The 15,613-nt window shown below is 45.7% G+C and overlaps 1 protein-coding gene across 1 annotated transcript; it reads right to left on the bottom strand.

Moving 5' to 3' along the window:
• Window positions 1-8,794: 8,794 nt before the first annotated feature.
• On the bottom strand, window positions 8,795-15,172 carry LOC124671270 (protein SDA1 homolog). The gene is made up of 15 exons (XM_047207660.1): window positions 14,756-15,172; window positions 13,638-13,814; window positions 13,396-13,520; window positions 13,186-13,321; window positions 12,927-13,076; window positions 12,751-12,804; window positions 11,668-11,763; window positions 11,433-11,492; window positions 11,269-11,343; window positions 11,129-11,182; window positions 10,545-10,646; window positions 9,798-10,457; window positions 9,379-9,507; window positions 9,187-9,294; window positions 8,795-9,070 (listed from the first exon to the last, which is right to left on the bottom strand). Exons 1-15 carry the CDS (start codon window positions 15,170-15,172, stop codon window positions 8,921-8,923), a joined length of 2,493 nt encoding a protein of 830 aa, XP_047063616.1. The 3' UTR covers window positions 8,795-8,920.
• Window positions 15,173-15,613: the final 441 nt, after the last annotated feature.

Consider the following 15,613-nt stretch of genomic DNA (forward strand, 5'->3'; position numbering starts at 1 on the left):
ATTTCCAGGATAATCTCGAGTGAGTAAAGACATTGATATCTCTCTAGAAAAATATCTGATGCCCTCGCATTGCGAGGGCCAATGTTCTAGTTTTAATGACAAAACGTGAGGAAATTAGTCATTTCGGCGAACAAAAAAAAAAGTTGCCAGGCCTAATTATCGTGTGGGCCCTAACCACTTTACGTTTCTTCCTTCTTTTTTCTGAAAAAAAAAAGCAGTGTCGTCCACTCTTTTCATGTGCAGCCATGATCCCGTCGCACAGCGTCACGTACTGTTTTCCTCACGTTCGCGCTATAGTGGGTGTCCAATAATAATTGGAACACACACGCACACACACCACACATCTCTATCCCTAGTTCTAGGCCAAGCAAAGGATGCAACCATTCTCCGGTTCTCCCGTGCGGACACAGACAGGCGCGAGCCACAGACTCACAGTTACACTCACTCGTAGCCCCGCCTAGTTTGGCCGCTTCGACGTAGAATTCGTGACCTGAGGGCGTTTGGGTCGAGCCGGACAAAAACGCGGCCCAGCGCGGGAACGCACCGCAAAAGCGGACGGCCGCGGCGTCCGGAACGACGCAAACCCAGCCCAAATCTGGGCTAGGTTTGCGTGGCCGCGGATGGCACGCGCCGTCCGCTCGCGTCCGCGCGCTGGTCGCCTCGTCTCCCTTGGGCCCACCTGTCGGTGACCAGGGAGTCTAATAAATGGGGACTGGAGGGGATCTGGCCCTCCACTCCAGTCCCCACTCCACTCCCCGAGCAAAACCGCCGCCATGGCCCCGAAGCGACGGTTCTCTCCCGGAGCCAATGACGACGAGGCCAGCAGCAGTCGGCGTCGGCCGCCGGCGCTGCGGGCCGGAGGGAACCGCGGCGGCCTCCACATCGGAGAGGCCGCCCGCGGCGGTGCGGCATTGCCGCAACCGCCGCCTCTCCTCATCGAGCCCAAGCCGGAGTCCTCGGAGGAGGACCCGGACCTCCGCGCCGCCCTGATCATCTCGGCGGCGGAGGAGGAGGCGAAATGGCCGCAGCTCCATGCGGCCATTCGCACCTCCGAAATGGAGGAGGCGGCGCGGTGGGAGGTGGAGGAGGCGGAGGGCTGGGAGCTCTACGCCCAGGCCCTCCAGGCGCGACGGGAGGAGGAGGCGGCGCGGCGGGAGGAGGCCAGGCGCCGCGCCGACGAGCAGCGCCGCCAGGAGGACAGGTGCCGCCGCTGGAGGAGGCGGCGCCAGGAGGCCAGGCGCCGCCGCTGGCAGGAGAGGCAGCAGCGCCTCCAGGAGGACGCGACGCGGGTGGCTCCGGACCCCCACTCGCCGTGGGAGGAGGCCCTGTGGTCTCCCTGGCCGGAGTCCCCGGCGCGGTCGAGCCACAACAGTGCCTCGCCGCCCGGGGACGTCGACGACGTCGCCGACGACGCCCACAGGGGCTAGGCGGCGCACCGGCGGCCACCGTGCCGCCGACCAAACCCTAGAGGGTTTTTAATTTATGTTTAAATTTTAGTTTAAATTTAAAAGCCCATATAGGGGCTTCTTTTGTTAGTTCTATTTGCCCAAAATAGGGCTATGTACAAATTTGCCCAAAATAGGGCATATGTTTAATATAATTTCGTTTAAATTCGTACTTTTGTTTGTTTTCCTGTTTGTAAGTTTTTTGCGCTGCGTCCGCGCGTTGGGCTCAGCGCGCGACCCAAACGGACACGCGGACGCGGGCCGCTGTCCGGGTGTCCGCTTGGCCACCCAAACGGCCCAAAACGGACGGCCCAGCGCCTCCGTTTGGGTCAGCCGGTTGGAGATGCCCTGACCGCCAGAACTGAGTACCCGTGACCTGATTGGTTCCACAGTCCTCGATCCTCATTGCATGCCGTTGCCACCGCGCACCAACGGCGTGCGACGCAATCATTCGTATATCCCTCTCGCGCGCCTATAAAAACCAAGATCATTGCATTGCATTGCCGGCACCGACGCGGTGACGCCCGCGGGCGCCACTCTTCCTTCTTGAAGGGTGTTGGGTGAAGCCTTGTTTCTTTGTCCTTGCGCGTACCGGGGGAAACCCTAGGACTACTCCGGGCAGCAGTGGCGTCGACGTCGCACCCCTTCTTGAAGGTGTTGCTTGGTACGCGGAACTTCAGAGTGCTAGGAGCGTGGTGGGCATTATCCGGCGGGCGCAGCGGTTGCGAGGCATCTCCGTTTCGGTTGATCCGACCCTTTCGGCATTACTTTCTCTTTTCTTTCTTTTGTGTTTTCTTTTGGGCTTGCTTTGTGCTGTTTGCCCCAGCAATGGATCCTATGTTGTATCGATGGTGTGCTATATTAATATAGCGGGGCGAAAGCCTATTTCGAGGAGGAGGAGGAAAACCAAGATCTTCCCAGACCTACAGATCACACAACACAACACCCACGGTGCACTCAAGTATACGTACGTAGTGACATCCCAACAATGGAGTCCATCAAGCTCTCCGCTCTGCTTCTTCTCGCCATGCTCATGCGCCTCTCCTCATCCACACCATCCACCGTCACGCCCTCCGTTGGTCCCGTCGTCGGATCCGTCGCTCAGCGCCGCTCCCGTCGTTGGTGGCCTCGCTCCCATCGTCGGATCCGTCGCTCCGGTGGTCGGCACCGTACCTACCAAAGTAACCACCCCAGCTCCCGTCGTCGGATCATGCCCTCCGGTGGTCGGCACCGTGCCTACCAATCTCGCCACCCCAGCTCCCGTCGTCAGATCTGTCGCTCCGGACGTCTGCACCGTGCCTACCAAACTCGCCACCCCAGCTCCCGTAGTCGGATCCGTCGCTCCGGTCATCGGCACTGTGCCTACCAAACTAGCCACCCCAGCTCCCGTCATCGGATCAACCGCTCATGTCATTGGCGGCGTTCCCGTCGACAGATCCGTCGCTCCGGCCATCGGCGCTGTGCCTACCAAAATCGCCACCGCAGCTCCCGTCACCGGATCAACCGCTCCTATCGTTGGCGGCATCGCTCCTGTCGTCAGATCCGTCGCTCCAGTCGTTGGCTCCGTGCCTGCCAAACTCGCCACCCCAGCTCCTATTGTTGGCGGGGTGGCTCCCATCGTCGGATCAACTGCTCCTATCGTCGGCAGCGTCGCTCCTATCATCGGCGGCGGGACCACCGTGCCTGCCTCCCGAAAGATCAGCCACGCAAGGCATAAACCCACACTCTGACGCGCGCATGCAGTGCGTAATCAGGCCACAAGTTTGATATCAGGCCGCTGGCAATGCAAGTATCATAAGCTATGATACTATCTTCGTAATGTATATCGTATGGTAAGGTTGTCTTTTTACTAGTAGTCTTTAAATAAGGTGATTCACTTGCCAAAGTAAGCTTTTACCGAATTTTCTTGTACTGTATGATATGGCATTATTGTACGGGCTTTGCTACACAGTGTCCAGGCACCGGTTAGTCTTAGAGGATGCCCCACCCAGATATAGAAAACCAAATGAAAGTGATTCCGGTGCTTTCCCAAAGTAGCAATTTTCTGGTCCCCGCATCGTGAGGAAAAGTGTGACCACCGAATTGCCACCTGCCCCCTGACACAGGTCCCACCATCGACTCCCTCACTCCTTGTGTCATTTCCACACCTCTTTTCAGAGCCATCGCTATCACTATTATTACAAACATACGGAACAAAAGATCTCTCTAGAAGTATTAAAATTTGTAAATGAAGAAAGATTTAACTTGACATTCATTGTTTGCATAATCACATCCCAGGATTAAGGATGTAAAAAAGGCTACGCTACGAAACCTAGTTTGCGCTACTTTTGGTGTATTGTTACAATCCAAAAAAATACATTTCAGTTGGCACCTTGATCCTTCAAACATTCTAGTTTAGATGTATAAAAGACTGAAAATTACATAAGTAGCAGAAGTTAAATCCAGAAGTTACTTGACCTAGTTTTTAAAGAAGCAAGCATTCTATTTCTATCGTTGCAGTTTGATCCTTCCACTAGTCTGGATGTAAAAAAAAGACTGAAATTTACATAAGTGGCAGGAGTTAAATCCAGAAGTACATCCTAGTTGAAAAAGAAACAAACATTCTATCGAATTTGATCATTAGTAGTGCTGCATCTTTCCACCTGGATGTAAAAAAAGACTAAAAATTACATATAGCAAGAGTTATGTGTAGAAAGTGTGGGAAATTAGTGTTACATCTTTTCATCATGCTGGATGTCGAAATAAGAGAATCACACAACAGTTTAGATGTAAAAAATAGATTGAAATTACATCAAGCAGGAGAAGGTACATAGCGAATTGAGTGGATAATACGAGTGCTAAATCTATTCTTCATGCTAGATGTAGAAATAAGCAAATCACATATCAGTGTAGATGTAACTAATCCATTGGTCATCTCAACAAATTTTGCATCGGTGCTAAAACCAAAATCGTCGCACATAACCACAAAATCACCATGGCGAAGCGAGAATCTCACCCTCTGTGCAGCCTGAGGTTGTTGAATGTTTAGTCTCCACGGGCGGGCGCACCAGCATCCTTGCCGGCAAAAGCCAAACGGATCTCGAGCAGCATCAACGAACTCCCGATGACTTGCTTCTCCCCGTCCTCGCCCGCCTCCGTTGCGTCTCCAGGGACGGGCACACCAGCATCCTTGCCCGAACGGTGGCACCTCCTCTGGACCCTCACATTCAAGCCAGCGCTCAACACTCTAGCCCAAAGTCATCAGGCGAGCGAAAGGCAGCGGCGAGGATGTCAGAGATGCGGCGGCGGAGTGCATCTACATCCGCGTGCACCGCCGAGTCCCGGGGGTGGAGGTGGCGCGACCGCGCGAGAGTATCTGGCGGCACAGGAGGGCGTCGGGCGGTGGGAAAGCTTGACGGGGTGGCGACGGGCCGGCGAAAAGAGCCGGCGTGGCAGCCCAGGTTGTAGGACGACGAGATCGAGGGCGAGGGAAGTGGATAAGGAACTAGAGGGGAAGGGCAGCAAGACGTGGCCGGAGATCCTCCACCGTCGCCAATCACCACAGTCATCCCGCGTACCTCGGATGTGTGTCGATCTAGAAGTTTTGCTCCACCGCTGCTCCGCCGCCGCCGAGCCCTCTCACCATGGCCAACGTCCTTGAACGCGTCGATCCGTGCGTCTCCAACGTCGACGCTCGTCCACTGCTTCTCCAACAAACCAGCATAGCAACATGAGCGGCCAGATGCTCCTCTTGGCCAGCCCGCTTGCCGCCGACGAGGTATTTTAGAGGTGGGAAAGGACCGAGCATAGCGACGCAGGGAGAGGCGAAAGGGGAATGAGGAGGAGCTGGCTCGATACCCAAACTTTGACCGGTCAGTGTATTTTGGACAATAGCATCGCGCACGTCCGGCCCGCACGATCGAGATCCAACGAGCGACGTGTGAGCACCGTGTAAGACACCACGGTGCCAAGGCAAGAATTAGATTTTGCGTTATTGTACGGAGTATCATGATATGATATCAGTACAGCAATGCTACACTTACGGGCTGGTTTTACGGGATATGAGTTACGGGCAGACGTGGAGGATCGTGGGAAAATTTCAGTTCCTAAAATCACGGGATGGAATTGTTTTGCACCAACCGAACAACTCCACATCATCCCGTAGAAAATTTCCGTAGGAAACTTCCCGTAAGTCTAGCATTTTTTATATCAGTATCATCTCTATATCGTAATTTGTTGGTGAGTGTTCTATTTGCCAGCGCTAAAACTGACTATGCCAAGTACGCTGGTCGCTGGCGTACTAAAAGTCTAAAACCCTTGCCAGTTTCTAGCCATGGATTTATTGAGGGACTACCACATTCTGGTGTACACAATTGCATCCTTGTGGTCGTTGACAAGTACTCCATATTTCGGATAGGAGCGGCACATAGACGCGGAAGGATGCTAGAAATCGATTCGACGGCATAACTTAACGAGTTTCCGATGGAAATAAGGTGACGCACGGTCGGATGGATCACGCCCGCGGTCCGACCACGCAGCATACTTTTTGCCTCGCGGATTCAATCTCTGTTAATTATTTGGCCACAGCACCCTGGATGTACACTGACAACACATGCAAATCAGAAGCGAAAAAACGCGGAGACGCATCCTTTTCTTTTTTACGTATAAAGCGAAAAGATAGCCTGAAAGAGTGCATGTTCATCGGGGCACGTTTTCGTGAAATTATTATTATTTTCATTTTTTATATCGATCCTAATAAGAACCTTAGTAAAGTGTTTATCTGCGACATCGCACTCAAGGTGTCACTAATTAATCTTGAAGAAATTAACTCCAGGAATTGAGATGGAAATGGGACAATATGAATTATGAGGATTAAGTGCTGAACAATGTAAAAAAATAAAGAGCATCAAAATAAAGAATATGAATATTGCTTGGAGTTTACTGTAGACGAAAGTTTAGACGCGTAGAGATACGGTTCATGATGATAGTAAATATACCAGGTGGTATCCAAGTAGGCGAGAAACCCTATGATAGTCAAGACTTCTCTTGGTAGGTTCTTTTGACTCCAATGATCCTTTTGCTTGTTATCACAACCCATGGTCGACACAACAATTAAGGTTGTGTGACCAAGTCAAGGCTTTAAACTTAACGGTTTCTCGTACTTCTCGAATTGTACTAGCTCCTGCTTGATATTGGTCGTCTCACTTGGGGTCGTTGATTCACAAGAAGACATGCTCATATCTATGAGATCGCATGATCATGTTGTTTGGGTTTTAAAATTAGACAACAAGCATTAGTCATACATAAACAATCTTTCTTACCTACAATAATTACAACGATAATCACAACTAGATGAAAATAAGATAGACACGTCACATATTACCAATTTCCTACATCTTTCACGAATTTGACGCTTTATTCGCACATGAGAGGAGAATAGAACAATGATATAATCATAATGTAAACACAATTCATCTCGATATAACCATAACAAGCCACAACAAGAAAAAAGATCAAATTCAATACAAACCAAAGTACGAATAGAATCTTAAACCATAATCTTATAAGCGTGAATCTCTCTCTCTCAAGTACAAGGGAATTATGGATGGGTGAATGATCCGAGGTTGGAGATCTTGGAGAGGATCGATGGAATTCTTCTCTTTCAGATCTCTTCTTCCTCTATTCTCGAATGTTTTGTGGCAGCTGTATTTGTCTTCTGTCAATGCCTCCTTTACGAAAAGTGTTTGTATTGACCTGGAGAAGACGATGGCATGTGGTACGGGCAGGCTGTACGGCAAGTTGTACCTGTACTGATGCTCGTTAATGCGCTACTGGAGGCTTCGATTCATAAAGTCGTCAATTGGAGAATTGCTTGATTTATCCAATAATCTCAAAATGGCCTTGGATCCTTACAAAAGTGTCCAGCACCTGAAAGTCGCATTATAAAACAAGATTTCATTGTTTTGCGATATTGGTGTTAGTTGGAAGATGAAAATGAAAGAAACCAATGGAAAATCCTCGGTAAAAAGTGCCATTATTTGGAGCTATCAACATCCCCAATCTTAGTTGTTACTCACTTCCGAGTGACAAAGTGATCAAAAATAATAACAACAAATAAAACTTGAATAGAATAACTCACAAGTCGGATGTGATATCCTATTACATCTTCACAAATCTTGCAACCTTAAACATGATCATAAAATATTTGAATGGTTGCAAAAACGTGTAGCTTGCTAGCAAATAAATCTTAGCACCAAAAGCAAGTGCCAAAAAATTTGTTAGGCTTGCGAATCAGATCGTTTAGCGCCTCTCTTTTAATGAGAGTGATTTTTTTAGGAAGGGATGCTTTGTCAAATTAAGAGTGCTCAAGTAATTTCGAAGGAGATATAGCATTAGAGTAGCTCATTAACACCCACTTCAAAAAGTGTGACTCTATAGCACCTAATCTTTTCCTTCTTTTTGTAGAACTTCAATCCTTTGGTAGTGAGATGATGCTAAGATTTAGTTAGTTTAATAGAGATTGCGTAGGCATTGTTCACAGGTGAATCCAACGTTCAACTACGATGTGGTCCGCCGTAGCCATATCATGATGTTAAGGTACCATGTCATGAAGTTTGATCCAGATGTTTTCAGTTTCTCTTTCTCTAGGAATACATTGAATTTGAACGTGGATGCATGTAGTGTGGGCCATTGATCTGCAACGACATTTGCAAAGAATTTTTTAAAATTTTAGACTATATTCATGATATTTAGTTCAAGTTAAAATTAATTAATAATGCCATTAAACTTGACATTCCTCATAGTTGTTTAATATGATACACGATCCAAATTCACTACACCTAACCTAATAATCACGTGAGATGATGTAGTTTTAGTGGTGAACAGCAACATATCAATTATATCATTCATATGACTCATGTTTGACCTTCCAGTCGGCATGTTCTGAGACGATGTATGTACATGCTAGACTCATCACGCAAATTTCTGCGTTGGCAATATTAGCTTACACACGTTGTATGTAAACTTAGAACCTATCAGACCCTATCATCATGTGATGCTTCGGAACAACTATCTTTCATAACATTGCACACTTAGGAAGAACACATTTATCTTGGTATTAGTGTGAGTGATCATCTTATAGTTCTACCGTCAGTACTAAGCAAAATAATAAGCATAAAAAGACAAACATCACATGCAATTTAATATGTGATATAGTATAGCCTTTCTTGCGCGTGCAGGTAGAGGAGAGTAGCGGTGGCAAGGCAGGGCCGGATTGGAGGCGAGTGCCGCGGGACAGGGAAGAAATTGGAGGCCCTCGACCAGGTCCAGTATGTTTAGGAGACTCCTAAAATATTTGGTACTATCAGGGATTCAGGGCTATAGGAGTTCGGCTGTAAACTGCATATCACGTGCAACACATCAGATACGAAATCATTACAGGAGTCAAAATTTCGGCCATTAGGCCACAGCAAATGCAAAGAAGCAAATACAAGCCCTCATTTCCAAGCCTTCCGGCCCCTAAACTGCTTTCCCGAGTGCTTCGCTTTAGTTTTCTTCTCTTGGCGAGAGCGTGCCGCCTTTGCTCTCTTTGCTGCCAGAGGCATCTTCTTCTGGTGTTGTTTCTGCTTATTGCTTGAGCCACCAGTCTATCAGACAGTGAAAATAACGTGATCAGGCAGGGAATAAAAGATAATACGGAGTACATAGAAATCCCACAAAGATTTTAAGGCAGCATATCTGGAAAGGTATGAGATTGGGTTACCTTCTTCTGTTTAATAGCTGCTCTTGCCTGGTATTTTCCTCTATCCTCTCTTCCAGCTTTCACCATCTCTAATCTTTCCTCTTTTGACATTTTTCTTTTGATGTACGCCTGCATAAACAATTTAGGTAGGTTACGTGTCTGTGACTTCGTGTGTATGGTGGGTGGGATGGGGAATTGGAAGTGAGAGGACACCTCAAGCTGCGATGGATCGACGCGCTTCATGCTAAGCTGATCTGAGGATGGAAGCTTGAAGGTTGCTGATCTTGTGTCGCCCTTACTTAGTCCATGTTGAACCAAAGCCTGCCTTGCATCTTGCTTCGCCTGAAACTCAAACACTTCAGTAAATGTTCATCTAAAAGCAATTTTAGTCTTGGACAAAAATAAATTCTCTAAAATATATAGAAGTTCACACAGCTTCAACCACAAGTCTGAGTCACAATGCATAAGAGATACCCTCCCTCCGTCCCACAAAAGATGTCTCAACTTTGCCTAAATTTAGATGTATCTATACACTATCGCATCTAGATACATCTAAATTTAGGTATAGTTAAGACATCTTTTGTGGGACGGAGTAGAAAATTGAAGGTATGAATTATCTGAAATTTGTATACCTTGCGCTCTCTGATGAGCTTAAAATCTTCATCGGAGAAAATTCTACCAGCTTCATCTGTTGAATCCATTGAAGTCTCGGCCTTCTTGGCTCCTGCTAACCTCTTCAGAGTTCGAAGGCTTGCATCGGCAGCATCAAGTTGTCCGATATAATCGCTTAACTTCCTCTTCTGCACTTTAGAACTGCTACTTTTTGACTTATCTTCCTCATCACTGTCCTCAGCCTGGTCAGAATCTTCATTCTCGGAATCATCATTGAGCTCCTCATCGTCATCCTCATCAGATACATCAGTACCACCATCCATGTCAGAGTCGTCTTCAATGTCATCCATATTATCATCACTATCATCCTCATCTACTTCTTCTGTATCATCTTGTTCCCCAGATACTTCCTCTTCCCCTTTATGATCTTCATGTGTTTCAAGTTTGTTTGAGGAAACCTTCAAACTTTGCTGGATGTCATTTGTACATGGCAACACTTCCTCGTCATCAGAATCAAAAGCATCAGACTCATCATCTGAACCTTCCAGTGAAATGTCTTCAGCTAGCAACTCAGCTCCAGGGACATCAGTAGCGATAGTGGTTTCGCCAAATGCTTTTGGCCGAGCCGTTGGATTAATAGGACGACCACGGTCTTTCTTGACTAACAACGAAGGACAGATCTGAATTCAGAATAAAAGAAGGTTTAGCTAAGTGAGATACAAAACTAAATGCTAAAGCAGAATAGAATCTGCAAGAAGATAACTAACCTCCCTGAATAATGTGATCAGAGATCGAGCAGCAATTGAAACAGCCTTCTCGTGGGACTTTTTGTATAAAACAAGGTCTTGGAGCAGATCCTCATTCATGAGCTGCAGGTTCCAAGGGTATAATCAACTTAGGTAAGTAAAGGGGCCAAGATTATCTCCCCAGGCATCCTGGAACCTGGAAATACAAAGGATGCATGGTATGCAAGACTACATGCATGAAGGAACAGCACCAGTGAAACTTTACAAATTTAAGATCAAGAATAATGGCAGACTAAATACCAAAAATGAACTACAGTCCTGTATAGCCAAGTTTGTGCATACTCATTTAGTTACATGCTTAAAACCTGTAGTGACACAAGTATCATAATCTTTCAGTATGATGCTCAAGTCAACAACTAATCATTTCAGATTACTGACAAAAATGATCAATTATACTTCATGCTCCCTCAGCTGAAGGGTATGGGGTAGGAAACATATGCGACATGACCAGCATAATAAGTACGTCTAGTGCATTTAATGCAGCACCGCAAGTAACCAAGTAAGAGAATTGAAATTGAGATATCACAGAAGAGCAAATGAAATACCAATGGAATTCGCATGCAGATCTCCCTCACGACATTCAGACCAACAGCAATAGCCTAAAAGAAGCCGAGTAATTAGGCATAAGCTCATGTTAGTCAGGAAAACACAACCATTTCAAGTGCTAAATAAGCATCATGCAAACCTCCGGACGGGAACGGTCGTGCACAAATTGATTTACAATCTGCTTGAACAGTGGCTCAACAGCATCAGGAGGCACCTGGAAATGCAACAAATTAATATCATTGTATTTCAAGAATCCAGAGATGAGAAATCATTAGTTACAAAATACAAGGTATAGTGTACAACCATCTCATGGCAAGCCTGTACTGCTGCAGCAAGTAGAGTTGTTACATCTCGTTGATGAGGCTGCATTGCAAAAAAGTAAAACAACGGCCGAATCAGCATAAACAGAACACTTTAGCTATTCAAAAGCTGATACGAGATTAACATAAGTAAAATAATGGCCGAATCAGCATAAACAGAACACTTTAGCTATTCAAAAGCTGATACGAGATTAACATACTCAAGTTTAATAGCATACCTGAACATATCTTTGAAGGTATGGATAGAAGTTCAACAAAACCAAGTGATGCAGACCAATAGTCCTTGATATGACCTTTAACATCGTCATCCTTACCTGCATGTGCAATATTTTTTCTTTTAAACTTGAACGGTCGATGTTTACTCAAAACGTGGCAGGAACCTACTCTATGTAAGAGAATACAGCTTCATACTAAAGAACGAAAAGTTGATACGATGGTGAGCATATCAAGTCAGAACAAGCCGAGAAGATGGGAGAATGACAACTAAAGATCTTTAGCCGTTTAGATGACATCTAGCTTACACTGAACGTCTAAAGAAACCAATTATAGTTTTCGGACAACCCTTGCAATAATTGGCTTCTTGAATGATTGATGTTTACTCAAAACGTGGCGGGAACCTGAGCTACGTAAGAGCATACAGCTCAATAATGAAGAACGAAATTTTGATACAATGATGAGCATATCAAGTCAGAACAAGCCAAGAAGATCTTTAACAGTTAGAAAACAATAACATCTAGCTTACACCGACCATCTAAAGAAGAAATTGTAGTTCTTTAGACCACACTTGTAATAATTCGGCACTACACCCATGTAGAATGCATGTTCACAGTTTCACCACTTAATGAGATGAAGAACCCACCTTGCTGTGTACCAAATTTGATCTGACGACTGAGATCTAAGTCCTTATTCTACGGTTTTGAGGGTAGTTTATATTCGGGAAAATATAAAAAAAGGGTAGTTTATATTCACATGTTGTAACCATACACACTTTTGAAGTCAAACATTAGAGGGTGTGACCAATATTAAAAAAAACAAATTGGTAATACTAGGATCATCATGAAATATACTTTCATAATGCCTACTTATTGGTATTTGAGTAACATAATTAAATGATGGGTTACGTATCACCTCCAAGACCTTGTCATTTGTCAACATCCTGGACTTGTATTTCGACATGGAGGGGTCACTAGATATGCACCCATCTAAAGCTCTAGCAAATGGTTAAATCTAATAACTAATGGTTGCCTTGAGAATAAAACGGGTCTCTTGAAAAAACTTGCTGCGAGAAGAATGCTGCCAACCTCAAATCGCTCACTGCATTTCTGTAGCCGGGAGAAGAGCTTCTCAGCAAAACCCTGTAAAGAGCCACCAACAAGAGTTTCAGCATAACACAAGGGAATCTCATCAACAGCAAGAAGTGCAGAAAGCACCTCGTTCTAACGTGATAACAGCATGAATAATTATGAGATTACTATACCTGGGGATCCTTTAAGTACGTGAGGGGTGAATAATAATTGGAGCCCGTCTCCTCAGTGGATTTACGCTGTTGCCTTTTCATACTACGCACTACACGCTCCAATTTTGCCTTCTTTTTTTTCTTACTAGCAGAAGTGCCTTTGTGATTTGCCTGAGGAAACAAATCAAACGAAAGACTTAGTGCGTCACAAGAGACAAATGAAAATCATAATATCAAAAGTACTATCAGTAGAGACCCAATGCAGAAATATCCAAATCACCTTGTAAACATCCTCTTTACTAAGTATAATATTTGGGTTTATATTTGCTTCGTCTTCACTGCTTGATGCATCACTATCATCCTCTTGCTCACCATTTTCATACCCAAGGAGGAACGAGATAGCAGCTGTCATAATCCTACATGTAGTATACAATATTTTAGACAAGAACCAACCAACATAAAACACCTAGTTTTTCGTGGCAACATGTACCTCGATGAAGGATGGAAACAAGCATTGCATATAGCATTTGCGGTGCGGTCATCAAACCAGACCCTTCTACGATGAAGATCACATAGGATAGTAAAAGCCCTCTTTGCTCTCGACTCTTCCTCACCCTGAGAAACAGGATAATAACTTGATGAGGTGGGGAAAGGGACTTTTAAGTGTATGCTTACCCACCAAATTGTTACAGCCGGCAATACTAGGCAAATCAAGTGTGAGATGTTGCAAACCTGTACTAATGTAAATAGGATGTTCTGCAGTTTACGATTCTTGGCCTCATCCTTGTGCTTCTGATTCATCCTTCTGATACTGTGTACAATATGTGAAAATGCAAGTTTCTTTACAGCTCGATCTCCAATGACTTGAAGCTCCATAAATAACTCCATTGTGTCTTCCAGATCAACGATCTGAACATTTTAATAACATCACAAGTTAAATGGATAAGATGCCGAAATAAACAGAACACTAAGGAGTGTTTCATTCACAGCAAAGACTAAACGAATAAGGCAAAACAAAAAAAAAACTTTCCATCCAGAAAATAAGTTGTTCATGACAAGATGGTTCGCCCCATTCACACTGCACGGCTGAACAAGGATAACTATTACAATGAACCAGTATTTGGCACTGCAGAAGACTAAAAAAAATTGCTTATTACTATAGCCAATTTAACAGAGCCCGGCACACATCTTTTACTCAAAGCTCAAACCCTGGTGAAGCAGCGACGTGATTTTGCATATTCTAGTCCTCCATGACGAAACAAATAAAATCTCTAGAACATCCATTTCAACCCAGAGTCCTTTAAAATTTGGAACCAACAATCAAGAGTTAGGAGTATAATGGATTCACGGTGTAGTAACATTTCCTAATGTGGTTGATATAACATCAAATTTGGAAGAAAAAGGTTGAAACAAATATCCTCTTGGAACAATGCTTATTACAGCTCAGGTCAAACTCTATAAAACTTCACATGGGGCTAATGAATATCCTGGTTTCAGTCATATTATTGTTGTAATATCAGTAAACAATGAAAATCCCATCCGCCTAGTTTAGTGCTATTCTTCAATTTAATCCAACCAAAGGGTGCACATCTTCTGTGTGGATTGCAGAAACCAGACACGGACACCGAACACAACAAAACTAACAGTATTTCCAATATACTAGCACAAATCTTCTCACTACCCCATATACTAGAAAAATTCTTCTGACATATCATAACCACACGAAACAGACCCCGAACCAATCAATTTGAACAATATGTCTGGTACCAGTAGCACACTATCCATTCAATGTGACCAAATCAAGCAAAAATGTATCCGGAGACCAACAATTTTAATCAAACAGGAGTCACCTTCCGGTTGACGAGCAGTATGAGCGCCTGCACGAGGTGCACGCGGAGGCCCGAGGGCAGCGCGCGGGCGTTGGTGTCGAGCAGGCCCCCAATCTGGTCGGGCAGATCGGCCAGGTCGTTGGGGTAGAAGGGGGCGACGTGGGCGAGGAAGAGCGCGAGGTCGCCCAGCTCCTTGGCCGTCTCCCCCCCGCCGCCCGAGGAGGACGAGGAGGAGGAGGAGGAGAGCGCGGCTTGCTGCCGGAAGAGGAACACCGAGGACTCGAAGTGGCGGTGCAGCTGGCGGAGCTCCGTCTCGTACCCCTCCGGGTCGCGCTTCATCTTCCCCTGCAGCAGCGGCAGACTCTGCCGCTCGCCCGCGCCGCCCGTGGCGGAGGCGGAGGCCGCCTCCGGCGTGTAGGCTGGGGCGTGCTGCCGCATCGTGCCGCCGGAAATTTGGGTCTGCGCCGCCGGGGATGGTTTGCTCTAAAACCCTAGGACGGTCAGGGTGAGAAGTTTTTCCTCATTTTTTCTCTGACGAATAAATACTCTCAGAAGCCGTTGCGACGTGGGCCGCCAAGTTTCAGTTTACGTAGCGGTTGCGTAAAGTTATTTTCCGCCTCCGGTGTGCTTTTTTTTTCTTTTTGAGGGAATGCCTTGTGGCTCTTTATTGAAATTTTCGAGAATTGTTACTTCGTCTATTACAAAATGAAAAATAAATCCATCCCGAGCTAAAATTTGCTTCCAAAATTAAACTTGTCTTGCAATCTAATGGCCGCCACCTTATTATCATCCTAAGACAATGATTAAACGAGATACCGCTAATAGTACTCGCCTTCCGAAAGCACTTAGCCAAGATACCGCTCATAGTCCAGATTTCAA

This window comes from Lolium rigidum, chromosome 7 (assembly GCF_022539505.1).
Source record: "Lolium rigidum isolate FL_2022 chromosome 7, APGP_CSIRO_Lrig_0.1, whole genome shotgun sequence".
NCBI classification, from domain to species: Eukaryota; Viridiplantae; Streptophyta; class Magnoliopsida; order Poales; family Poaceae; genus Lolium; species Lolium rigidum.

Coding starts and splice junctions, on each gene's coding strand:
- LOC124671270 (XM_047207660.1), bottom strand. CDS start 15,172: ATGCGGCAGCACGCCCCAGCCTACACGCCGGAGGCGGCCTCCGCCTCC. Junction 13,815..14,755: donor TACTGCTCGTCAACCGGAAG/GTGACTCCTGTT, acceptor TAAAATGTTCAG/ATCGTTGATCTGGAAGACAC. Junction 13,077..13,185: donor GTAAAGAGGATGTTTACAAG/GTGATTTGGATA, acceptor TTGTTTCCTCAG/GCAAATCACAAAGGCACTTC.